Source organism: Haliotis rubra, unplaced genomic scaffold (assembly GCF_003918875.1).
Source record: "Haliotis rubra isolate DU_JTF1 unplaced genomic scaffold, ASM391887v1 Scf252, whole genome shotgun sequence".
NCBI classification, from domain to species: domain Eukaryota; kingdom Metazoa; phylum Mollusca; class Gastropoda; order Lepetellida; family Haliotidae; genus Haliotis; species Haliotis rubra.
This window is the reverse complement of record NW_025766581.1, coordinates 162,392-189,082: the sequence shown is the minus strand read 5'-3', so window position 1 is coordinate 189,082 and position 26,691 is coordinate 162,392. Positions and strand designations below refer to the sequence as shown.

Here is a 26,691-nt window from a genome sequence, read left to right as displayed (position 1 = left end):
AGGTGGAGGGGGAATATTGCGGTTCAAGAACTGGAAGACTCGAAAGATTGGCAAATACTTTTGTGGCTGGTGTGGTCGTGGTCAAGTAGTTATTGTGCAGCTCAGGTCATTCCAGGTATCTCTCCAACAACCGTATCCACTGGTCTGATTCTCCTGTGGGTCGTATGGACTTTGTCATTTCAGGCTGCAAATGGCCTATTTGAAATTTCCAGGCTTGCAATTTACGGACTAAATGATGCCCATAGGTTTTGGCAAAACCCTTTATTGACGCTTAGTGTTCTATGCACTGAATGGCTCGCGTGCCTCCATACATTAACCTGATATACAGTTTGTCACGTTCAACCAATGCCGAATACTTAACCCACAGCTACAGACATAGCGTTCATTAGTGTAATCACATATCTGATGAAAATGAAATTCCATGGGTCCTTAAAAATATACTTGACGTTTTTCATAAACAGAGTATGTCCCATTTCACTAGCACCGAAAGAAACAAACATTGAACAAACTGACACCTTATGTGTTTCCTATTTTTTTTTTTCCTAACTTTTATTTTCCAAAAGTATCACCGTCAAAGAATAACTGTCGCTAGCTGAAATATACTTCCAATCTCAGACTTGTGACCTCGTCGCAGCTGTTACATCTGGTAGATACATGCATCTCTATATGGTAGGGCCAAATTCCCTGTCGTCTTTAGTATAATCTACTCACAGTATTTTGTGTCTCTCGTCATCATGCCCATCTAACTGTAGCACTATAGTACAGCTGTTGAAAGCGGCATTACACCTTATTGCATTGACTTACACACTCATTCATTCATCGTCATGCAGCTACAAAGAGAAACGAAGCAAAACAGAACCAAAACTGAAATATACATGTGCAATATAATGGTCTGATGTATAGGAAATGTGAAAATTGGTGCACAAAATAGAAACGCGACGTCAGGCATTTCAAATGTTAGCATTGCTCTACGAAATAATATAATTTAATACCTGAAATCTCACTAAATTTCCTTGTCCAACCATATTATCACATGAATTTCTCATCTTCAGGGTCATCTAACGGACAGAAATAAAAACTGCGCACATTCATTTTACTTCCTAACAAGCAATAAAATCTGAAAAGAGAACAATTTGGCTTGGGGTGACATTTCAATATAGTGTCTCCTGTGTATATTATGTGAAAACAGGGATAAAGTATACCCTTGACCTCAAGACTTCAATTTGTATACTTCCTGTCAAAAAGTTTAAACTCACTTAAAACAGTCTAAACGTTTGATGGGAAGTATATTACACTAGTGAGTCTAAACTTTAGAAAGAAAATAAATATGGTTTTAGGAAACATCGCTCAATACTAGAAATATCGTTTGGAATTTGTTTGGGCCCATGCTTTGTTGAACGGATGATGAGATCATTCTAAATACACATACAGTGGTGTGGTCATATACACGGAAACATGTACACTTCTGAGTAACAAAAAAACTAACCAGCACCGGGTTCGTTATTCCTCAATTCTATCCAACACAAAATGTTCTTCGTTTTTCGAAAAACAAATAATATATCCAGACTATATGTTAGCTTTAGTCTATCATAGGGATAACGGAGAGGAATATTTCCTTTAGGGATTTCTTCAAAGTTTAGCTGGTTCAGCACACTGTTGAGATCAAGTAGTCGTTGTGTAGCTCAGGTCATCCCAGGAATCTCCACAACAGCTGGTGATCTTTCACCTGGTGGACTATTTCACTTCATGCTGGAAACGACCTATTGGAATATTGCATGTCTGCAATTCACTGACAAAGCTGTGCCCATACGTTTTGGTGAAGACACAAGCAATTCCAGACGAACACCATGCACAGAATGTCATAAACCACAGCTCTGCACTGACTTTCATTCTTTTGATTTTTGTCAGACAAACACGTACTCTTTCACTTTCTTGACTGTGCATAGAAATAAGAAACCGTATTTATCACAAAATATACCGGGCATGCTTGTCTCAAAGCCATCTTCTAACGTGCGCAGTTCCCTTACAAACTCTCCCGACTCTGTCAGCTGTATCACCTTGCCCCTCTGTAGAAGCAAGATGCCTCCTGTCGTGGTTGTTGTGATACCACGAGGGTAGCTGAGTGCCTTGTCTCCGATAGGGTTGTATCTCCATAAAACATCCCCCTCTGACGTCAGACATGTCACAGACTTCTTCCCCCAGTCAGACACGAGTATGTTGCCCTTGTTGTTGACACACATGTAGTCGGGGTAGGTAAACAGTGAGTCATCATTGTATGTAGTGACTGACCTCAACACGTGTCCAGCCATGTCCAGGATATCAACACATTCACAAGCACCTGCTGCTAGAGATGAAGGATTCAGAACAGCCAGACTGCAGTAACCCGTACGTGTTGTGATAGTAGAGAGCAGCACCAGGTCAGGGGTCACTTCTATTGTTACAATCTGAAGGGAGTCTGGGACAGCAACCATCACCTGCTTCTCATTCAACTGTGTTATCCCATTTGGAGAGTTATCCAGGGGAAGCTTACTATGCCTTGAAAGATTATTTCTTATGAAAAAAAATTTCACGCACATGTTATTGATGTCCGTAACAACACATGTTTGTACACCATCTACAACCAGGACTATCATATCACATAGATCAGGCATGTCATCATCCACCACCCTCCCATCTCTCGTGTCAACAAGGACAAGAGTTGACAGACAACTGTCCTGGTATGTGACGTTGATGTCCCCAAACTGCAGGTTATCGAGGACCTTCAGGACGTTGTCAGTGTCAGGTGTAAACCCGATGTGATCTATTCTCCGGTGGCTGCTGCCTCTGTATCCCTGACATCCTCCATCTTTACAGCTTGCAGACTCCCAGGCCTGATACGCGTCATACAGGTCCATCTCACAGTCCGATACCAAGGCATGGTCAATGAACTCACAATGTTGTCTGTACATCTGCATCTCGATCTCTTCCAGATTCACATCAGCTCGGAGTTGGTCGGCGTATGTCTGTGATATGGTATTCAGTTCATCCAAGAGTTGTGTTTCTTTCTGTTTAATCTTGTTAATGGCTGTCTGGCAGATCAACCTAATATTTTGAACAGCTGACTCTGTGATTCTAGAATTACTTTGGAGTTTCTCGTTTCGTATGTCTACTTTCTTCGACCTAACTTTCAGTCTCTTCTCCATGCCAAGTCTCTTCTCCATCAGTGCTGCCTTCATCCCTGGCTTCATAGACTCAATGGTGACGACAGTCTTACAAGCTCTGTGGTAGATGATACAACATGTCTGACAGGCAGCCTTCCCACAGTCTTGACAGTGGAACTCAACACGGTTACTCTTGTGTTCCGTACACTTGATCCTCCGTTTGACCTTTGACCTAGATGACAGGTCACACAGGTCATGGTTCAATAAAGTAGGGGTCACCCGGTGTATCTTCACACATTTGTCACAGAGGACCACTTCACACTCAGCACACCACAAGGCCCCCTGAGTTGTTTCCCCTAGTTGCTGACAGATCGTACAACAGGTGCTCGAGGTCCCTGTAAACACAAGTACATATGTACCTATTTTCATCGCAATTTGAAAAGGGTACGAAAGGAGGCAGGGCATTTTTAACACACACAAATGTCAATGTAAAGTCTACCACTGGTTTTAAATACACACGCACACGCACACGCACACGCACACGCACACGCATATCATATTTTCCTTTTACCTTGCACAGCTACCTCGGACCTATAGGTGTCAATCAGCCCCTTTATGATGATGCTGGCTTTGATCTGCCTCGCCCACTCCTCCACCGGCCTGCTGGGATTGGGGACCTTGGTATCTTGTCGACAGCAGGGACAGGGGATGGTCTTGGACTGTACAGCATCAGGTCTGGTTTGGATGTATGAGGTGACACATTTCCTGCAGAATGTGTGATCACACCTCAGTGTACACGGGTCTGTGTATATCTCGAAGCAGATGGAGCAAGTCAGGAAATGATCCTTTACTTTCTTCTCTAGCCCGGCGGTCGCCATCTGTAAGATACACATGCAGTTTGTGCCTTTTAAGTTTAATAGAAATTAATTAGATTCAGTACAAGCAGCAATGATAGATCTGAACATACGCGCATCTGTATGTGAAGCTGTACACGAACACGCGCACACACACAGACACATAGTAAATATAAAGAGATATCTATCTACATGTCTATCATCTATCTATCTATCTATCAATATCTCAGCAGTCAGACTGGGAACACTGACATCGTATTGACCGTATTATTCACCATGCAAGTGTTTTCTCTTTCTATATTGAACAGTATATAATCAGGGTAATTCGGCCCAAACCTATATTCCTGCTAGATACATGCACTTCAGGCGTGGAAAACAGAACCGACGTATCTGCACCGCCACGACTCGGATCATACACATGTTGTCTATTCACTCTTGGATAACGTCGAGACAGCCTCCGTGGTGTAGTGGTCAGAGCATCCGCCCGGGGTGCGGAAGGTCGCTGGTTCGATCCCCGACCGCGTCATACCAAAAGACGTTAAAATATGGTACTTGTTGGTCCCTGCCTGGCGCTCGGCATTAATGGGTACAACAAGGACTGCTCGGCTCGGAGTCAGTATAATGTGTCTGAGTGGGGTATTCATGCTTCACTGCGGCATGGTATCTTAGTGGGCTAGCAGTATAATTAATAAAACCAGCTTCAGTCTGGGTAGTACAAGCAACCGTACTGCCCCTAGCCACCAGTAGTAAGGAATAGCACAAAGCACAGTGGGAGGAACAATTGAATGGATACCGTCACCGAATTACACCTCAACACTGATTATTATTCAACTCATTGAATCTGTCAATGTCAATACCTTTGTATTATTGTAACTATCAAGTAAGCTGCAGTGCTACGAGTTGCAACACCATCGTTATCGTTATCGTTAAATGTGATAACGAAAGTAGACCACTTCCGCGTTAAATCCTCAAGTATCACCGATTTCAAGACGTAGCAACACTTGTATATTTCTGTCAGATCATGAATATCATTTGACAATGCACAATAACTGGTATCAGTTGTGAGTTTGATAATATGTACTTTACAGAAAATCACAAGGAATGACTTAAGTCTACCTTTCCGCTGGCTGTGTGTTCGGGTGTGGTTTGAACTCGCCCTTTTTTTTGCGTAAATGTTCTCTCTGCTGGGTGCTTATCGTCCTTTGTTGACTGACTGTGAAACACGCACCAGATGTTGGTATGTTCACAGGAAGTTCAGATACCTTTATGATAAAGATATAGTTAAGATATTTCATATTTGCAAATATTTGCAGTCTGGTTATGAATAGATGTTTCATTTACTTAATGCTGTTATGAGATCAACTTGTAAACTGACAATATTCAACCCTAACAAAATGTTATTGTATGTTAAAAGGATGTGAAGAGTGTGGAAACAATTCCTAAAACATCTGCACAGCCAAGTGTAAGAGGCTCCTCATCTTGTGGTTTTCCTTGACAGCTCAAAACACATCATATGCAATTCATTGTGGGAGACAATGTAAAGATTTTTCTTCAAACTCAGTCATTGTTTGATGCAGTGCCCAGTCTCCTTAGGGAGTTACTATGTTTTTTTTATTTGGAGTACCCCCTGCATATAGCCAGGTTCTTGGTCTGCTACAGCAGTAGGTTGTACCTGATACATTTACTGGATCAAGGACATCCAATTGGATAAAGTTTAGTGATGAATGGCAAGATCCAAAGATAAGCACTGAGCTACTAGAATGTTTTCCAATCAAGCTTCGAAGCTTCAAAAACTCTTGTCGGTAGTAATGCTGCAATGTGTGCCATTTCTTTATCCAATGGCATGATGTTTCTCTAATAATATGTTAAAACAAAAGGTAAAAAAGTCAGTTATACCAGGGAACATCCTTAAGAAGAACTTTGTGAAAGGAAACAGACTGATTCTTCCCTTAGTTTTCAGTACAATGATATTGTCAATTTCAAATTTATGCAAACTGCTGATATTCTATAGAGAACGATTATTAAACAAATTATGAAAGCCCAAATATTTCAAAGACCGTTCATAGTACCATTTTTTTTTTATTCATTCCCATAGTTACATATATACATACATATTCACAACAGCTTCTAGTTTATTTGCCTTCAACGACAGTTTGCAAATTGTAACACAATATATCGTCAATATTGTTGCTTGAAGATTCACATTATGTTTTGCACCCAGCTCATGTGTACACCACAATCATTATTGTTATTACTATTGTATCATTGTTAGGGAGCGGCATTGATGTAAGCATGTTTTATTGCTTGTTTGCCAATCCCATCATGAGTAAATGAATAAATATGTTTAAACCATACAAACATATTATTGTAACAGAAGTGAGTGAGTGAGTGAGTATGGTTAAGCGCCACACTTAAGAACACTCCAGCAATATCATGGAGTGGGATATGAGAAACGAGTCCCACAGAAAGTACCCATTGGATTGAACCCGGCGTGACGAGCCAAAGCCTTAGCCACTAGGCTACTCTGCCACCACAGTAACAATAGCAATATACAAGTAGTGAGTTAATATTTTTGCCGCACCCAGCAATATTGCAGCTATATGGAGGCTGTAATATACAAGGAAGATAGGTTGACACATACCAACTTCTAAAGGGTGTTTGAACAGTCAATGATTGAGAAATGGGATGAAAGGAAACCATTTTTTTTCAAAATTTTCCACATCATTGTTTCTTTTAGAAATGTTTTTTTTCTGCAAGAGAGATAAATTCTAAGGTTTTCAGATAGTTATTTAATTTGGGAATTGTGTTTTTGATATTACATAAATAGATATGTCTCTTTGCAGAGAAAATTATATGGTTTAGTATTTTGTTGGCTTGTAAAGTACCAAACCAAACCAGATATTTTGATATTTTGATTTCTTTATTGAGGTATTTTTTCATCGAGATCTCAAGCTCATTCCAAAAAGTCTTGGTTTCCTTACAATTCCAGTATACATGACAGATTGTTTCCTGTAGGTCATAACAAAAGCTGTTCATGTCGGAATCTACTACATGTAGTTTCATTTCAAAAGCTCCCTTTTGAAAAATATTACTCCCCGTAAGAATTTATACTGAAAATCAAGAAGTTTAACAGCTTTTAAACCATATGTATAAATACTGAAAATCTTATGCCATTCAAAGTCACAATTAAAAAGTTTTCCCCATTTCGAACAGGTATCATCCTGTTATTTCTAACAGTTTGTTTCCAGGATATATGCAAGACGTGCATAACATAATTGTAATCCAACATTGTTGCTCTTATATCATACATATGTTTTAGCGTTTCAAAAGGCATAACTCCAGATTTATCACATATATCTTTAGTTAAGATTCCTTTATCAGCCCAGTGTTGTATGAAGTGATGAGTATCTTTTAATCTGTGATTAAACAATAAAGGCTGTGCGAGGATATCATCAATATTACCTGCATCAACTTCAGTTTTTTCACAATATTTAGTCCATGCTATTAGAACATCGATATCAATCCAAGGGTTTTGGATCCAACATTGTTCCTCTTATATCATACATATGTTTTAGCGTTTCAAAAGGCATAACTCCAGATTTATCACATATATCTTTAGTTAAGATTCCTTTATCAGCCCAGTGTTGTATGAAGTGATGAGTATCTTTTAATCTGTGATTAAACAATATTCTTTTAAGCATTAGCCCTAAACTTGAATATCATGGAAGGGTGTATCACATGGATTATTTGCCGTGAGTTTCTACAATGTAATCTCAAAGTGGAGATTTTTAAAGCTTCATTAAAAGTTTGTATATCAATCATCTGTAGCCCACCCTCTTTTTAAAATCTTTTCATAGTTTCTCTTTTAATTTCATCGTTTTTGCCATTCCAAATAAATTTGAAGAATATTCTTCCAAGTGAAGTAATGAAAGTGTTGGGTGGATTTGGTAATGTGTTAAAAATGTGGACTAAGTTTGAAACTTCTAATGTCTTGATAACTGTAATCTTTCCTATTGATGTTAAATGCCTTTTTCTCCAGACCGCAAATGGTCTGTTAATTTCTTCAAGTCTTTTCCTAGTATTAATCACCCATAAGTCACATAGTGTCGAAGTAAATTTGATACCTAATACCTCAAATTCATCTATGTGCCATTCTATGTTCATATCATTACCTAATCTTTCCTAACTACCCGCTTTTGATCCTATCCAAATTGTTTTAGTTTTATCAATATTTATATTTAGACCCGACATATTGTAAAGGTATTCAATGTATTGTTAGCAGCATATAGACTATCTTCTGAGCCATCAAGAAATAATTCTGTCATCATCATATTGTCCAAGTTTATATTCTTTATCATCTATAGTAATTCCTTTTATGTCATTATTTGCTCTTTCCATACAACTTAAAATTTCAGCTACAAAGAGAAATAGGTAAGGGGATATGGGGTCTCCTTGTCTGCAGCCTCTTTCATTTGTAACAAAAATCGGATAAATGGACATATTTAATTACACAGGATGTTGTGTCTAAAGTTAAGAGGTGTATCCAGCTTCTAAGTTGAGGGCCAAAACCAAATTTTTCCAGTACTAAATCAATAAACCTTTTTTGAGACAGTATCAAAAGCCTTTTCGAAATCAATCCAAATTAGTAAACCTGGAATATTTGTGTTTTCACTATTGATTCTGCCAGGAATAAATCCAGTTTCATTACCATGAATAAGTGAATCTAAAGTTTTCTTTATCCGGTTTGTAATACAAGTGCTGATTATCTTATAAAGGGCTTTTAAAAGAGTTATTGGCCTCCAATTTGATTGAAAGATTGAAAATCTGTATGCTCTAATTCTTAGGGAACTAGATTTGTTTAATTTCAAGCTATATCAGAGTTTAAAACTCATCTTTATTTGGCACTGTCTACCTTTTAATGTATAAGGGTGGCTTTAACAAAATCAGCATTTTCGCTAGCTCTTGGGCTACCTGTATTTTTTGACAATTTGGACTGGGTTATAGAACTAGTGACAATTTTGATACTATATTCTCCAAAAAAAATGAAAACCCCATAGCACATTTCTGAAGATGATGCGTACACTGTGCAGCTACTTTAGGTTACAAACACCAATATCTTTTATATGTGTTGCCCTTATATTGTTCATTGTCTGAATGCTGCAATATGTATTGCAATGTATCAGTATCTTTGCATTAATTTATGTAACATGTATGTATATATGCATACCATTTTGATACTGTCCTAACCGTAGAAGGAATGGTTATCCTCAAAATACATGCCATTATTCATGTTCTGTTAAAATTCAGTCAAACGTTCACCATTCTGTGCCTTAAGATTCAAGTATTAACAGTATTACCGGGTTTTTTTTGCATGTGTCATAAATAAATATGCATTATTGTGAAGGATTCTGTGGAATTTCGTTTATATCTTCATATCTGCGTATGCGCATTGAATGTAACAGTTTGCTCAATTTTTATGAGGATTTGATTTTTTTCTGATGAATAAATTCAAGTGAAATTGTGTTTACTGCTTTAATTTATTTGGATTTATTACTAGTAGTTGTATTATATGGAACCCTGAAACTGTACTTAGTCCTTATTTGCTTTCATATTGATTACACCATAACGAATGTGAAGATAAATCTTTTGTCACCATGTCCTTTTCTAATTGGGAAATTATCACATTCAGTAATATCAAGGAGATTAATCCAGTTTCAGGGTTTTCAGCAAGAGTGGAACTGCATGTTACAATATTTGAAGACAACAGGAATTATTCTACGTAGAGTTAACCATTGATGGATGTTAATTCTTGAATATACATTTCAGCCAAACTTTCTCTAAGGAGTGATTTGTGGATCTCATTTCTTTGTTACTTTACAAATGTGTTAAATTATTAACACTTGCATTCTTATAAACATGTTAATGTGTGAAAAAGGTGTTACCAGCAAGCTTATGAAATAAACATGTTAATGTGTTAATCTTGTAAACACTTTAACAAGTTTTTAAATTAACACTAGTGTTAAACAGTATTAACACTTTTATATGTTAATTTACTGTTACCAAGATAGTGTTAATAATAGTGTTAATTCAATAACACTTGTTTTTACAGTGTTCTTCTGCCATATATGCAGCTACATGGTCCTGGACTGACATGTCAACATGACAACGTCAAACCCCACCCTGTTATTACTAACGCTGGTGGTGATGTCATGTGACTGTCCTTCCCGTTCCCCATTAAGGTATACACAGTGTTTTCTCTGACTGTCTGTATTGAACAGTATATTAACAGGGAAGCTCGGACAAAACCTACATTCCTGTCATGATGATCAGGCGTGGCAAACACAACCCACATATCTGCACCGCCACGACTTGGAGCATTACATGTTATCTATTCACTCACGGATAACCTCGACCCCTTTCAAAGGCAAACACTCACAATGCACATGTTCGACACGCCCCCTAGCCACAGACAGTTAGTTGTCGCACAAAACACAGAAGTAGGAACGATTGAATGGATACCTTCACCAAAATAACACCTGAACACAGTTAAATTTTCACCTCAATGAACCAGTCAATGATAATAGCCTTGTATAATTAGATTTACCCAGTTAGCTCCATCGCTGCATGTTACAACACCATCGCGAGGCCATAGTTTATAGTGATAACGAAAGTAGACAACTTCCCCGTAAACTTCTCACTATTATCACTGATTTCAAAACGTATTGACACTCGTAGACTTCTGTTAGATAATGAATAACAATAGACAAAACTCAATACCAGTAGGAGTAATTAGTTTGACAACATGTACTCTACAGAAAGTCTACCTTTCCGCTGGCTGTGTGCTCTAGGATGGTTTGTCACAATCGGTTGAACTCGCCCTTTTCCGTATAATATTATGTTCTCTCGGCTGGGCTCTTATCGGCCGGTATTGACTATCCGTAAAAACCCGCACCAGGTGTTGGTATGTTCACAGGAAATTCACGTAATTTGTCAACACAACCCAAAGGAGGGCATCTACACGGCAGCAACACAGTATCACATTTTCATTGAAGTGCCAAACAAATTAAATGTCCCATAAACCAACTTTCAGAAAATGTTGGAAACAACATGAACAATACTGGTTACAATTATTTCCCTGTCCTACACCCATTCCCTGTGTTCCCTACTAAGTGATTACATCTGTCACATATACTGAATTTGAAGGCTGTATCTGGGCCCGATTTCTCGAAACAAATTTAACTTTATTACTCCAATTTCAAACTGAGTTTTACAATTTGAAGCAGCTGAATTTCTAACTTGGCTGCATTTTTAAAATAAAAGAGCTCAAACAATTTAGTACTCTATTCTTCAAACTCAAATTGTCTACTATATTTGAGTTTAATATCGATTCTTCGAAATGGGTTCTCTCAAATTTGAGCAAAAACTCTAACTTATGTCAAAACTCAGACTTAAGTTTGTTTCGAGAAATCGGGGCCTGAACAGTAAGTGAGCGTTGTCGCCCATAAGGCTAACTCTTGTAATGAATTGGATCGGTGACATCTCCTTTCACTCGACAAACTTTCCAACCAAAGGCAATCATTTCAGTGTTTTAAAAGCCCGAACAGCTAGAATCTTATGAGAAGTCTGAAAAAGTATGACATGTTGCAAACCGTTTTTTAAAATAAATAAATGCATGTGTTTTGTAACTGTTACTCACATTGACTTCTCGGAGCACTAATTCAAAGAGAACAAAAAATACCCTGGTTATTCAAATTCTAATTTTAAACAATACAGTGAGAAAAAAGTTATTCGGAATGTTATATTGACATAGCCACATTGAGAAACATATGTTTAGCAGGCTGATGTCAGTTGGTGCAGGCGGAGCAGCACTCCCTACGTACACGATGTGTCAGTGTCTCTCGCTCTAGCGGTTCACTTGTTCCACAGGTATATGTTTAATTGTTGTTTGGCCTCTTTTATGCGCTTACTTCCTCTATGGAGTACATTAACACCGCTCGCTGGGACCTCGAAATAATCTCGGTAGTGTTGTCTCCCTTCCATTATTGCAAAACTCTTTCCTGCACTGTTAATGGATTTAGGACTGAAGAAAACACACCCAGCAGTACTGAAGTGTCACAAACCAGAGTTGAACTGCATGCATTTGCTATAAAGTTCCTGATAATGCGGCATATGCTTACTTTCTTTTTTAAGATAAAAAGCCTAAGCTTGAGGTAGAGCGATATTTTAAATCATTCAATGGCCACCAAATAGCTAGTTCCCTTCCACTTCCCTTTGCCCAAATGAACTGTAAATGCACGAGGCCGGTGAGACGTGTCATCTCTGTATATTTATCCCTAAAGATTTAGAATGACACTTTCCACACGACTATATAACAAGAGGATGTCTTCAACCTTCCAACACTCTAGTTATTTATGTGCAGGTCTGATGCCATAACGACAGTATAAGCCATCATTTCCTGCTGCAGTCATGGGTTGTTCTTTGTGTATGGAAAACGGAACGTAGCGAACACGTCAGGACTACAGGTATGTTTCACACAGGTAAGTATTGTTTGAAGATCTGTTAATGTCTTAGTGATACAGTATTCTTACTCTGCGCAGTCTCTTTGTTTCCAGAAGGAGAGACCAGGCATCTTTCAAATGATTAGTTTACCTTCAGTTTTCCTATTTTCAACACACAGACGTTGCCAGTTAGCTTGGGCACCGGACGTCCTCTGTGTAGTACTTAAAACCCCAAGAAGATCCGGGTTAGAAGTGATCTTCAGGAACCCATGCTTGTCCTAAGAGACGACTAACGGGATCGAGTTGGCACATGTCATCGTATCCCAATTTCCAAGATCGATTATCATGATGTTGATCTCTGGATTGACTGGTCCAGACTCGATTATTTACAATATTCCGCCATAGAGCTGGAATATCCCCGAGCTGAGCATTAAACAACAAACAAACAAACAGGACAACAGTAATTACATCCCCGGACATTGGTGACAATTTGATCATCCGCATATCAGGGTATAAGATGGATTGTTTTCTCTGCCATTCTAAATTTCAGACTGCAATTAATTTCTAGTTATAAAATGGTGATAATTTCTTTCCATGGCCTTTTCTTACTGGATGTTTCATGTTTGTGTTGTGTCCGACATAAATCAATCCACGATGAGCATATTCAATGTCATAGATTACGTTTGTAAATTATCCAGTATGTTTTAGTTATACTGTTTTGCAATTGTTTTGGGGTAACGCAAAGAATTACCGGAACAGTTTAATATGCCCCTAACTTTAGTGAACAGTATTTGATGATGCCAGTAAACGATTCCTCGTTTGAGTTCATGATATCACCTCCCGAGGTGTGCGTTCTAAACTATATGTTGCAGCTTTCCTGTTTGCAACTGTTAGGTTCCTACATAATGTCAAACATAAAGTTAAAATGGAACACACACGATGAAGCTTAAGTTCTTGCTATATGCCATAGAAAATCCGTATATTATTACTTTTATCCATATATATATACGTTTTACTCAGTTAAAGTTGTAATGCACGTGCAACACGATCACAGTCCGTGCTTGAACAATGAAAATTCCAGCAAAATTCCATCGTCTTCTTCGGGTCATGAATGTAACCGTTTCGTCGAGTCCAACTCGACAAAACGAATAATTATCACTACTTGACCTCAGTTGGATTGTCAGCTGGAATTTTGCCCTTGGTGCCGTTAAATAAAAAGCACAAATGTTTATTTTTTTCCATTTAGACTATCAAGGACCTTTTCTTCTCTTTTTTTTGAAAAAGCAAATGGTCTTTTTGAATATTGCATGTCTGCAATTAACTGACAAGGCGATGCCCATAGGTTCTGGAGAAGACATTCATTGAACCTTAGTGTTCTTTTCATGGACTGGATCTATTTTCTCTGTAAATGTTTTCGGAGTAAATCACCTGAAACACAGCTTTAGATTTAACCTCCAGTTTTCGTTTTCTACCAGACTATATGCAATTTCACCTCCGTGTCTTTGCATAGAAAGAAGAATCATCATATTTATCATCCGTCTTTCAAATCATCATTTTCTGACGTAAGCACATCTCTGACAAACTCCCCCGACTCTGTCAGCAGTATCACCTTGTGACTGCTTTCTACAAGCAGGACGTCTCTGTGCTGGTAACTGTGATACCAGAAGCGCTACGAAGTGCACTGTCCCCAGTAGGCGCGTGTCTCCACACAACATCCCCCTCTGACGTCTACCTCCAGTTAGACACGAGTATGTTGCCCTTGGTGTTGACACACATGTAGGCGGGGTAGGTAAACAGTGAGTCATCATTGTGTGGAGTGATTGTCCTCAACACGTGTCCAGACTTGTCAATGATCTCAACATTGCCGTAGCCATCACAATTCTCGCCACCTGCTGCCAGAGATGAAAGGTTTAGAACAGCCAGACTGTAGTAACTATTGCTAGTTAGGATGGTTGAGAGCAGCACCAGGTCGGGGGTCACCTCTACTGTTACAATCTGGCGGGACGAAGGTACAGCAACCATTACCCGCTTCTGCTTCAACTGTGTTATCCCATATGGAGAGTTATCCAGGGGAAGCTTACTATGGCATGGATGGTTGGCTCTTGTGTACAAAGATTTCAGGCAATGATTTGACATGTCAGTGACAACACTTGTCTGTATATCACCAGCTGTCATGATTGTTACGCAACTTAAGTGAGTTCTCATTTCATCAAGCGATATCCTCCATCTATCGTGTCAATCAGCACTGGAGATGACAGACCCTGATCCTGGTATGTGACGTCAATCTCCCCCAACTGCAGGTTATCTAGGACCTTCAGGACGTTGTCAGTGTCAGGTGTAAAGATGATGTCATCTATTCTCCGGGTGTCTGCTGCCTCTGTATCCCTGACATCCTCCATCTCTACAGCTCCAGACTCCCAGACCTGATACGCGTCATACAGGTCCATCTCACAGTCCGATACCAAGGCCTGGTCAATAAACTCACAATGTTGTCTGTACATCTGCTTCTCGATCTCTTCAAGCTTCACATCAGCTTGGAGTTGGCCAGAGTATGTCTGTGATATGGTATTCAGTTCGTCCAAAAGTTGTGATTCTTTCTGCTTAATCTTGTTAATGGCTGTCTGGCAGATCAACCTAATATTTTGCACAGCTGACTCTGTGAATTTAAAATTAATTTCGAGTTTATCGTTTCGTATGTCTACTTTCTTCGACCGCATCCCTGGCTTCATTGACTCAATGACGACAGTCTTACAAGCTCTATGGTAGATGAACAACATGTCTGACAGGCAGCCTTCCCACAGTCTCGACAGTGGAACTCAACACGGTCACTCTTGTGTTCCGTACACTTGATCCTCCCTTTGACCTTTGACCTAGATGACAGGTCACACAGGTCATGGTTCAATAAAGTAGGGGTCACCCGGTGTATCTGCACACATTTGTCACAGAGGACCACTTCACACTCAGGACACCACAAGACCCCTGGAGTTGTCTCCTCTAGTTGCTGACAGATTGTACAACAGGTGCCAGAGGTCTCTGTAAACACAAGTACACACGTACTTATTTTCATTGAAATATGGAAAGGCTAGGAAAGTAAGCAGGCTGTATATTATCACAACACAAATGTCAATGTTAGTCCACCACTGGTTTAAAATACATACACACACACGAATATCATATTTTCACTTTACCTTGCACAGCCACCTCGGACCTATAGGTGTCAATCAGCCCCTGTATAATGATGCTAGGTTTGATCTGCCCCGCCCACTCCACCGGCCTGCTGGGGTGGGGGACCTTGGTATCTTGTCGACAGCAGGGACAGGGGATGGTCTTGGACTGTACAGCATCTGGTCTGGTTTGGATGTATGAGGTGACACATTTCCTGCAGAATGTGTGATCACCTCAGTGTACACGGGTCTGTGTACATCTCGAAGCAGATGGAGCATGTCAGGAAATTATCCTTTACGTTCTCCTCGAGCCCGGCGGTCGCCATCTGTGAAATTCAAGTGTCACAGAATTCCATTTCCATAACCACATCCGTTAATTTCAGGCATTTCTACAACATACGCGTGCACGTGGGTCGGAATCCCTATTCCTCCTCATTCTGTTTCTTGGTTTTTCGGCATGTTTTAACCTTGTTTTGGGGTTTCACCTAAGTAGCATCATTTCAGGCTTTCGTCCCTCACCAAGGTGACACGCCCCGATAGAATACTGTACAGTGTTACCCTAATATGGCTTCCAAGGGAGATACTGCTTGTGAGCAGACGGTTGCAATGTTATTGTTTGTAAACCATGACATCATCAGCTACACAATAACTGGAACAATAACAGACAAAACTGGAACTGCCTACCACTTTATGACAAAATATCATTTACACATTTGGACAGTGGTAGCCTAGTTGTTGAAAAGTTCGCTCGTTTCACCGAAGACCTGGGTTCGATTCTCCACATGGATACAGTGTGGGAAGCCATTTTCCGGTGTCTCCACTGTGATATTGCTGGGATATTGCTAAAAACGGCGTATAACTAAACTCACTCACTCGCTCACTTACACATGTATGGTTAACTGAACAATTCTGAAAGTGTTCTGCTCGTGCCAGAGGTATTACCTGAACGCAAGGAACTCCGGTTAGGAGAGTAAAAGTTGTTTTGGGCCCCGTTCAAGACAGCGTTCGTTATACTACGTCATTTGTAGGCCTATGATAAACTATACGGTTACGATAACTCGTAATGCTACATGTATGTGTGCCTTGTGTGGTCGGAACTCTGAGATATATTGGAATAAATTAATCGTTAATTAAATGCGTATAGGTTCGCCAAACTGAATGGACGTTTTACAAATCTGGAGTTGAGAACAAAAAAGGTACTATCCAAGAAACACTCACTTATTTATTACACAAAACTGTTTATGAACGGGAATCGTTGGCAAATTGATTTTCATTGATGGAATCTCACCAAAGTATATTACTGTACAAGTGTTCATGGATGACTGCAAACAAACTAAAACTTAATGAGATAAAACGGAGGCTCTCTCAGCTGGAACTAAACAGCAACTTAGAAAGTCAGATGTTGAATCTGTTGCTGTTTCAGACTAGGATCTAGGAATACTCTTGGATCCAAGTCTGTCCATGGAAGCACAGATAAACAACTTATGCAGAACTTGCTTCTCTCATCTTAGAGTGATTGGCAGTATCCGTCCTCTTGTCAGCACAGAATCTGCTCATTGCCTTGTCCATGCAGTCCACGCGACCGCCCAGTCCACATAATCGCCTCTTGGGTTTACCAGGGGCCAAGATTCTTACCAGAAATCATGTATATCGTAATACTGATAGCGGGCGTAGTGTTGTGTTGAATCGTTGATGACTAATTATCAGGAGAGTTCGTTGTTGTGTCTGTTGTATGAAAACAGATAACGTGTGGAGAATATCGTGATCAAATCAAGACAAACACGACGTAACTTGGGGTATATACTAGCTGTCTGTTCTACGACACGTAACGCCAGCCCAGTGAACACGGGTAGTATACATTATCTGCTCGTTCCCTAGCAACAAGTTGTTAGGTACACGTTGACTCATAGTTAAAGAGGACGGTTCAGTAGATATCTTCGCCGAAATTCGACTGGGAACAAATCAAAGAGAATTCAAATCTGAGAATTTTATGAAAATTCTATTTTATTTTGTCTATTTTGTTTATTTGTCAGTGTCAGGGCTACGTGACGTAACACCACCAGGAGGGTATAACGTTATCGCTAAAGCCGGTAACTTCCATGTCAGATTTGTCATTTTGATATCACGACGCTTACTTCTAACATCACGTACAATTAATGTTTTACAAAGTTTCAGTTTGACCGTATATACGTTTAAAGAAACATCAAAAGGTATCTAAAAAACCTACCTTTCCGGCAGGCGTGTCCTGGTGTGATTTGCAGCAATGGTTTGAGTCGCCTTCTTTGGTAACCGTTCACTCGGCTGCACTCGGCCTCACTCGCCCGTTCCCAAATCGTCGCCATTCGGCATTGTCCGTTAAAACATGGCCCGGCACTAAGAGCTCATCACTGATTGCAGGGATAAAAAGTAAAGTTGGGCACTATGTTCACAGACAGTCAGAATCCCGGACTCTTACCCTTTTTGTGTCTAGATGTGAGCATACTAAGTATATATATATATACAGTTTTTGACAACAATGGACAGGCGATGACTCATCAATGGACTGACAGAAAAATAATAGCACTTCCTTGACCAGTTGATGTGATGGCAGACACGGCCAAGGGAGATTACCAATGAAGGTTATAAATGTCTTATACAATAATTAATGGGCTAACGAGTCAATTTACAATGCGGTAGTGATAAGGATGTACAGTAGTGATCAAAATACAGGTTAGCGTCATATATATATTACAATAAAGTCTCACATGTCTTGAGTACATAGTTTTGGACTTTTTCAATATTTGGACGATGACTGTCCTGCATTAGTCCCTATAACACATGTACAAACATCTGGAAGCTACTCGACGGTACTACAATTTTTGATTGTGATACAAGGTTCTAAGTGCAATACATTACACAAGTGGATAGTCAGTGAGGGACAGTGGTGTGCTATATTTATACATGTACAAACATCTGGAATCTACTCGAGGATACTACAATCCAAAGGTTATGATAACACAGTGCCATTTAGGAAGTGGTCAAATGTAACATATGTTATATTTGGGATTACACTTTCTTAGTAAAGTACATATTCTAGTACTTTTGTTGGGTTGAGTCCCATCCGGGATTTGAACGCACACCCTCAGTCGCGGTGGATGAGCGGGTTAGGCGGCTGATTTTGAGTGCTGGCGATTAGGTGCCTGACTCTGAGGGTGTGGGTTTGAATCGCGGATGGGACTCCACCCCCAAAAAGTACTAGAATCTGTACTTTACTAAGAAAGAGTAATCCCAAATATAACATATGTTAAACCCCATAGGTTATTGGAGAATCCACTGGAGTCTTCGTCCTCGGTATATGAGGGGAGCTAACTCTTGCCTCGCGTCTCATATGACATTTCACAGCTGTACGAAGGCAAGCATTGTGTGTGATGGTCATTGTACCCTGGGAACTCTGTATTTCTTGCAAGTAGGAATATTGTTGAACATAGATTTATCAAATAGAATCTTCTAAAATGCCAATCAAGCAAGAATATTGTTGATGAAAGTGAATATTACCACATTGCTGTAACCACTGCCCTTCCATTATTACTGAGTTTGAATCTGTACTACTACTGCGCTACCCATTTAATGATTTGTGATCTTAGTTAATTTGAGAATAATTTCGTTGTGTACATTGCAGTAACTACATTCCTTATGACTGAACTGGTCACGTGTTACTGCATTGATTTCCCAATGAATGTGAAAAGCGGACCAAAGCGGAGTGCTTTTACTGCTACAGATTGTTGGAGAATCTCATCTACAATCGAGGCAAGTCCCGTTTTGTTTGACCCCTGAAGATCCGGGTTAAAATTGATCTTCAGCAACCCATGCTTGTCGTAAGAGGCGGTTGGGTGGTCAGACTCGCTGACTTGGTTGACAAATGTCATTCTAATTGCGAAGATCGACGCTCATGCTGTTGATCACTGGATTGTCTGGTCCAGACTCGATTATTTACAAACCGCCGCCATATAGCTGGAATATTGCTGAGTGTAGCTTTAAACAACCAACCAACCCTTTCTGTTTACCTGTGTGATTCGTGTACAGGACATTTAAGCGATGTTCATGTATATGCAGGATCGCTCACCCATCTTTCGATACAGAAGCCTCAAAGGAATGCATTAACATCCCTGCAGGAATTGAAGGCTCGCTGTCTTGGTGTTTAATTGGAGTTACACAAAGGACATGTGTTCGGGTTCTATTCTCAAGTAACATTTTAAAAAATGTGTCCGCTTGTTCTCAGGAAACCAATGCTTGAATTCGTCAGTTACTGATTATCTCATGTAACATAGAAACCTTCTTCCTGACATGTTTGTTCGTTTGTTCCAGTCTGACGTTTGTAGTTCTGCTAGCATCTTACTGTGATTGATGGGTCCTGTCAACTCTTATGCTACTCTCCGCTGATTGGCTACTGACTTTTTGTGCTGGTCACGTTATGTGCATAAATTAACAACAATAACCTTACACACGTCACGCCAAAGTATGAATTCATTCTCGTATTTTCTGTCAGCTTTAATATATAGGGCTTTTTTTATGAAAGTGTTAAGATATCTTTTTTGGTAACAATTGAATCAGAAGGATTGACGGAGTTCCTTTTTTCTCGGTTCACTGTATAAATTCGCTGCTCTATTCGGATGCATACAGTCTGCACATCGGTTTTTCGATTCATACCACAGTGAATCGAAAACATATGCATGGTCAACCCGTAACTGCAATAATTAATTAAAGCACATTTCTTTGGTTTATTTCGTCGGTTTCACATCTAATTCTTTATGGACTGTTTTTCGGTTGGATGAAAATATTTCAGCAAAGTATGAGCATGATTACTGTGATGTAATATTCAAGAAAAGGTAAAGGTGTGATGCAATACGACTCTTTCTCTCTCTGCTTCACAATACATTTCCTATATATAGTTGCAGGTCCAGTCATTCTTGATTGCATCAGAGGACTCACTTAAAATCTCACCAGAGAACAAATACTAGTAAACAGGATATCATACTGAACAAACGTCCATGCTCTGTATACAGCAACTTACTCCCCTCTTACGTGCTGTTGGATCCAATGTCATACATATGTCCATGCTCTGTATACAACAACTTACTCCCCTCTTACGTGCTGCTGGATCCAATGTCATACTTATGTCCATGCTCTGTATACAACAACTTACTACCCTCTTACGTGCTGCTGGATCCAATGTCATACATATGTCCATGCTATCAGTGTTTCATGAGCAGAGATGTTAGAATGCCTACTGGGGTATTTTGTCAAGACATGCCTGGGCTGGTTTACTGCAGGTGATACAAAATATTGAATTTGTTCAGATCATGCTGTCCTTCTGTCATCATTTCGTCTATTTAATTGACATATAAGTGAACTTGGTATGTTTGCATAGCACAGAGTAAACGATACCCACAGGCAATCTTGTGTTGATAGTGAATGCATAGACCAACGCTTACTCTCTGAAACAATAGAACTGTATAGAAGTAAAAACCTTAGTATAAACTGAAATGAAGCCCCAAAGAACCTGAGGACAATTACCACTTGGTTCATTTTGGGCATTTGCATGACACAAGCTCCTAGGTGGAGGGGGAACATTGTGGTTCAAGAACTGGAAGACTCGGAAGATTGGCAAATACTTTTGTGGCTGGTGTGGTCGTAGTCAAGTAGTTGTTGTGCAGCTCAGGTCATTCCAGGTATCTCTCCAACAACCGTATCCACTGGTCTGATTCTCCTGTGGGTCGTAGGGACTTTGTCATTTCAGCCTGCAAATGGCCTATTTGAAATTTCCAGGCTTGCAATTAACGGACTAAGTGATGCCCATAGGTTTGGGCAAAACCCTTTATTGACGCTTAGTGTTCTATGCAGTGAATGGCTTGATTTTCTCCATACATTAACCTGATATACAGTTTGTCACGTTCAGCCAATGCCGAATACTTAACCCACAGCTACAGACATAGCGTTCATTAGGGTAAATCACATATCTGATGAAAATGAAATTCCATGGGTCCTTAAAAATATACTTGACGTTTTTCATAAACACAGTATGTCCCATTTCACTAACACCGAAAGAAACATGATTGAACAAACTGACACCTTATGTGTTTCCTATTTAATTACCTACAACGTTTATTTTCCAAAAGTATCACCGTCAAAGAATAACTGTCGCTAGCTGAAATATACTTCCAATCTCAGACTTGTGACCTCGTCGCAGCTGTTACATCTGGTAGATTCATGCATCTTTATATGGTAGGGCCAAATGGCACCAAATTCCCTTGTCTTAAGTATAGTCTACTCACAGTATTTTGTGTCTCTCGTCATCATGCCCATCTAACTGTATCACTATAGTACAGCTGTTCAAAGCGGCATTACACCTCATTCCATTGACTTACAAACCCGTTCATTCATCGTCATGCAGCTACAAAGAGAAACGAAGCAAAACAGAACCAAAACTGAAATATACATGTGCAATATAATGGTCTGATGAAAAGGAAATGTGGAAATGGGTGCACAAAATAGAAACGCGACGTCAAGTATTTCAAATGTTAGCATTGCTCTACGAAATAATATAATTCAATACCTGAAATCTTACTAAATTTCCTTGTCCAACCATATTATCACATGAATTTCTCATCTTCAGGGTCATCTAACGGACAGAAATAAAAACTGAGCACATCCATTTTACTTCCTAACAAGCAATAAAACAATTTGGCTTGGGGTGACATTTCAACATGTGTATAATATGTGAAAACAGGGATCCAGTATACCCTTGACCTCAAGACTTCAATTTGTATACTTCCTTTCAAATGTTTAGACTCACTTAAAACAGTCTTAACTTTTGATTGGAAGTATATTACACTAGTGAGTCTAAACTTGGTTTTAGGAAACATTGCTCAATACTAGAAATATCGTTTGAAATTTGTTTGGGCCCATGCTTTGTTAAACGGATGATGCGATCGTTCTAAATACACATACAGTGGTGTGGTCATATACACGGAAACATGTACACTTCCGAGTAACAAAAAACCTAACCAGCACCGGGTTCGTTATTCCTCAGTTATATCCAACACAAAATGTTCTTCGTTTTTCGAAAAACAAATAATATATCCAGACTCTATCTTAGCTTTAGTCTATCATAGGGATAACGGAGAGGAATATTTCCTTTAGGGATTTCTTCAATGTTCAGCTGGTTCAGCACACTGTTGAGATCAAGTAGTCGTTGTGTAGCTCAGGTCATCCCAGGAATCTCCACAACAGCTGGTGATCTTTCACCTGGTGGACTATTTCACTTCATGCTGGAAACGACCTATTGGAATATTGCATGTCTGCAATTCACTGACAAAGCTATGCCCATACGTTTTGGTGGAGACACAAGCCATTCCAGACTAACACCATGCATAGAATGTCATAAACCACAGCTCTGCACTGACTTTCATTCTTTTGATTTTTGTCAGACAAACACGTACTCTTTCACTTCCGTGCCTGTGCATAGAAATAAGAAACCGTATTTATCACAAAATATATCGCGCATGCCTGTCTCACCGTCATCTTCTAACGTGAGCAGTTCTCTTACAAACTCTCCCGACTCTGTCAGCTGTATCACCTTGTCTGTGTTCCTATCTACAAACAGGATGTCTAATGTGCTGGTAGTTGTGATACCACAAGGGTAGCTGAGTGCCTTGTCTCTGGTGGGGGCGTATCTCCATAAAACACTCCCTTCTGGCGTCAGACATGTCACAGACTTCTTCCTGTAGTCAGACACAAGTATGTTGCCCTTGTTGTTGACACATATGTACCAGGGGCGGGTAAACAGTGAGTCGCCATTGTATGTAGTGATTGACCACAACACGTGTCCAGCCATGTCCAGGATATCAACACATTTCCACATACCTGCTGCTAGACAGGAAGGATTCAGAACAGCCAGACTGTAGTATTCGGCACGTGTTTTGGTGGTAGAGAGCAGCACCAGGTCAGGGGTCACTTCTACCGTTACAATCTGATGGGAGTCTGGGACAGCAACCATCACCTGCTTCTCATTCAACAGTGTTATTCCAAATGGAGAGTTATCCAGGGGAAGTTTACTGTGGCATGAATGATTATTTCTTATGAAGAAAGATTTCACACACATGTTCTTATAGTCCGTAACAACACATGTTTGTACACCATCTACCACCAGGCCTATCATATCATATGGATCAGGCTTCTCATCATCCATCACCCTCCGATCTCTCGTGTCAACCAGCACTGAAGTTGACAGACATCTATCCTGGTATGTGACGTCGATGTCCCCAAACTGCAGGTTATCGAGGACCTTCAGGACTTTTACAGTGTCAGGTGTAAACCCGATGTGATCTATTCTCCGGGTGTCTGCTGTCTCTGTACCTCTGACATCCTCCATCTTTACAGCTGCAGACTCCCAGGCCTGATACGCGTCATACAGATCCATCTCACAGTCCGATACCAAGGCCTGGTCAATGAACTCACAATGTTGTCTGTACATCTGCATCTCGATCACTTCCAGATTCACATCAGCTTGGAGTTGGTCGGCGTATGTCTGTGATATGTTATTCAGTTCATCCAAGAGTTGTGTTTCTTTCTGTTTAATCTTGTTAATGGCTGTCTGGCAGATCAACCTAATATTTTGAACAGCTGACTCTGTGATTCTAGAACTACTTTGGAGCTTCTCGTTTCGTATGTCTACTTTCTTCGATCTCACTTTCAGTCTCTTCTCCATGCCAAGTCTCTTCTCCATCAGTGCTGCCTTCATCCCTGGCTTCATAGACTCAATGGTGACGACAGTTTTACAAGCTCTGTGGTAGATGATACAACATGTCTGACAGGCAGCCTTCCCACAGTCTTGACAGTGGAACTCAACACGGTTACTCTTGTGTTCCGTACACTTGACCCTCCGTTTAACCTTTGACTTAGACGACAGGTCACATAGGTCATGGTTCAATGAACTGGGCGTCACCCGGTGTATCTTCACACATTTGTCACAGAGGGCCACTTCACACTCAGGACACCACAATACACATGGAGTTGTCTACCCTAGTTGCTGACAGATCGTACAACAGGTGCTCGAGGTCTCTGTAAACACAAGTGAACGTACTTATTTTCATCACAACTTGAAAAGGCTACTAAAGAAAGCAGGGTATTTTTAACACACACAGATGTCAATTTTAAGTCTACCACTGGTTTTAAATACATACATACACATACACAAACGCATATCATATTTTCACTTTACCTTGCACAGCGACCTCGGACCTATAGGTGTCAATCAGCCCCTGTATCACAATGCTGGCTTTTATCTGCCCCGCCCACTCCTCCACCGGCCTGCTGGGGTGGGGGACCTTGGTGTCTTGTCAACAGCAGGGACAAGGGATGGTCTTGGACTGTACAGCATCGGGTCTTGTTTGGATGTATGAGGTGACACATTTGCTGCAGAATGTGTGATCACACCTCAGTGTACACGGGTCTGTGTACATCTCGAAGCAGATGGAGCACGTCAGAAAATTATCCTTTACTTTCTTCTCTATCCCGGCGGTCGCCATCTGCAAGATACCCATGCAGTTTGTGCCTGTTTAGTTTAACACAAATAAATTACTTTTTACTCGCTACGGACTCCATAAGCAGCAATGAAAGATCTGAACATATACGCATCTGCATGTGAAGCTGTATACTAACACACTCACACTCACACACACAGACCCACTTTATATATAAACAGATGTCTATCTACCTGTCTATCTGTCTAACTGTATATACATACACACACACACACACACACACAAACACATATCAACACCGCCACGACTTGGATCATGTACATATATTGTATCTAATCGCCCATCGTTAACCTCAACCCTTCTCAAAGGCAAACACTAACACTACACATGGTCGACACGCCCCCTAGCCACCAGAAGTAAGGTATCGCACAAAACACAGTAGGAGGAACGATTGAATGGACACCCTCAGCGAAATTATACCTGAACACTGACTATTACACAAATCAATGAACAGGTCAATGTCAGATCTTATTTACGTCATCATAGTTACCATATTATTTACCATGCATGTACTTAATAATCTTGGGAGCATATTAGTGCCAATGGTCGATCTCAGCCGATTGTCATCCAGGATAATGTTACTGCTATACAGTATCGGGACCAGGTTAACAGGGACACTCGACCCAAACCTACGTTCCTGCCAGATACATGCACTTCAGGCGTGGAGAACACAACCGACATACCTGCACCGCCATGACTATACATGGTGTCTATTCACTCGCCTTTAACCTTAAACACTGACAATGCACATGATTGGCAAGCCCCGCAGCCAGCAGTAGTTAGGTATCGCTAAAAGCACAGTACGAAGGAGCTACGATTGAACGGATACATTCATTGAAATTACACCTGAACACTATTAATCAAGTCAATGAATCAGTCAACGACAATACCTTTGTATAATTGGATTTACCCACTTAACTCCAGCACTACGTGTTACAACCCCATCGCGAGGATATCGTATAAAGTGATAACGAAAGCAGACAACAGGGGCTTGTAATGCTAAAAACAGCCATCAAGGTATATACTATTATAGTACTAAGACCCCGTCAGTGACAGTATATACCTTGATGGCAGTTTTTAGCGTTACAAGCCCCTGTGAAGTAGACAACTTACCCTCACAATTATCACTGATTTCAAGACGTACTGACACTCGTACATTTCTATCAGATAATGAACATTTGACAAAACACAATAAATGGCATCAGTTGTCAGTTTAACAATATCTACTTTGCAGAAAATCACAAGCAATGACTTAAGTCTACCTTTCCGGTGGCTGTGTGTTTGTGTGGTTTGTCGTATTCGCTTGAACTCGACCTTTTCCGTAAGTGTTCTCTCGGCTGGGCGCGTATTGCCCTTTGTTGACGTGAAGGACGTTTCTGTGTATAGGTAAGAGTCTATGTCGGCCTTTTCGCTGATTTGTGGGTCCATTATTGTAAATCTTTAGTTACTTGTAG

At 40.2% G+C, this 26,691-nt stretch overlaps 1 protein-coding gene across 5 annotated transcripts in view; it reads right to left on the bottom strand.

Moving 5' to 3' along the window:
• Window positions 1–865: 865 nt before the first annotated feature.
• LOC124279547 overlaps window positions 866–26,691 on the bottom strand; it is a 128,391-nt gene continuing 102,565 nt past the window's right edge. The window contains exons 1-4 of one of the 5 annotated variants that reach the window (XM_046715374.1): window positions 10,819–10,877; window positions 5,111–5,256; window positions 3,712–4,018; window positions 866–3,535 (exon numbers count right to left, since the gene is read on the bottom strand). In XM_046715374.1, coding sequence (XP_046571330.1) covers window positions 1,905–3,535; window positions 3,712–4,018 — 1,938 coding nt within the window. In that variant the 5' untranslated portion in view covers window positions 5,111–5,256; window positions 10,819–10,877 and the 3' untranslated portion in view covers window positions 866–1,904. Of the gene's footprint in view, window positions 3,536–3,711; window positions 4,019–5,110; window positions 5,257–10,304; window positions 10,568–10,598; window positions 10,622–10,818; window positions 10,878–26,691 lie in introns of those variants that run through there. The other 4 variants (XM_046715373.1, XM_046715375.1, XM_046715376.1 and 1 more) reach the window with 4 other exon arrangements.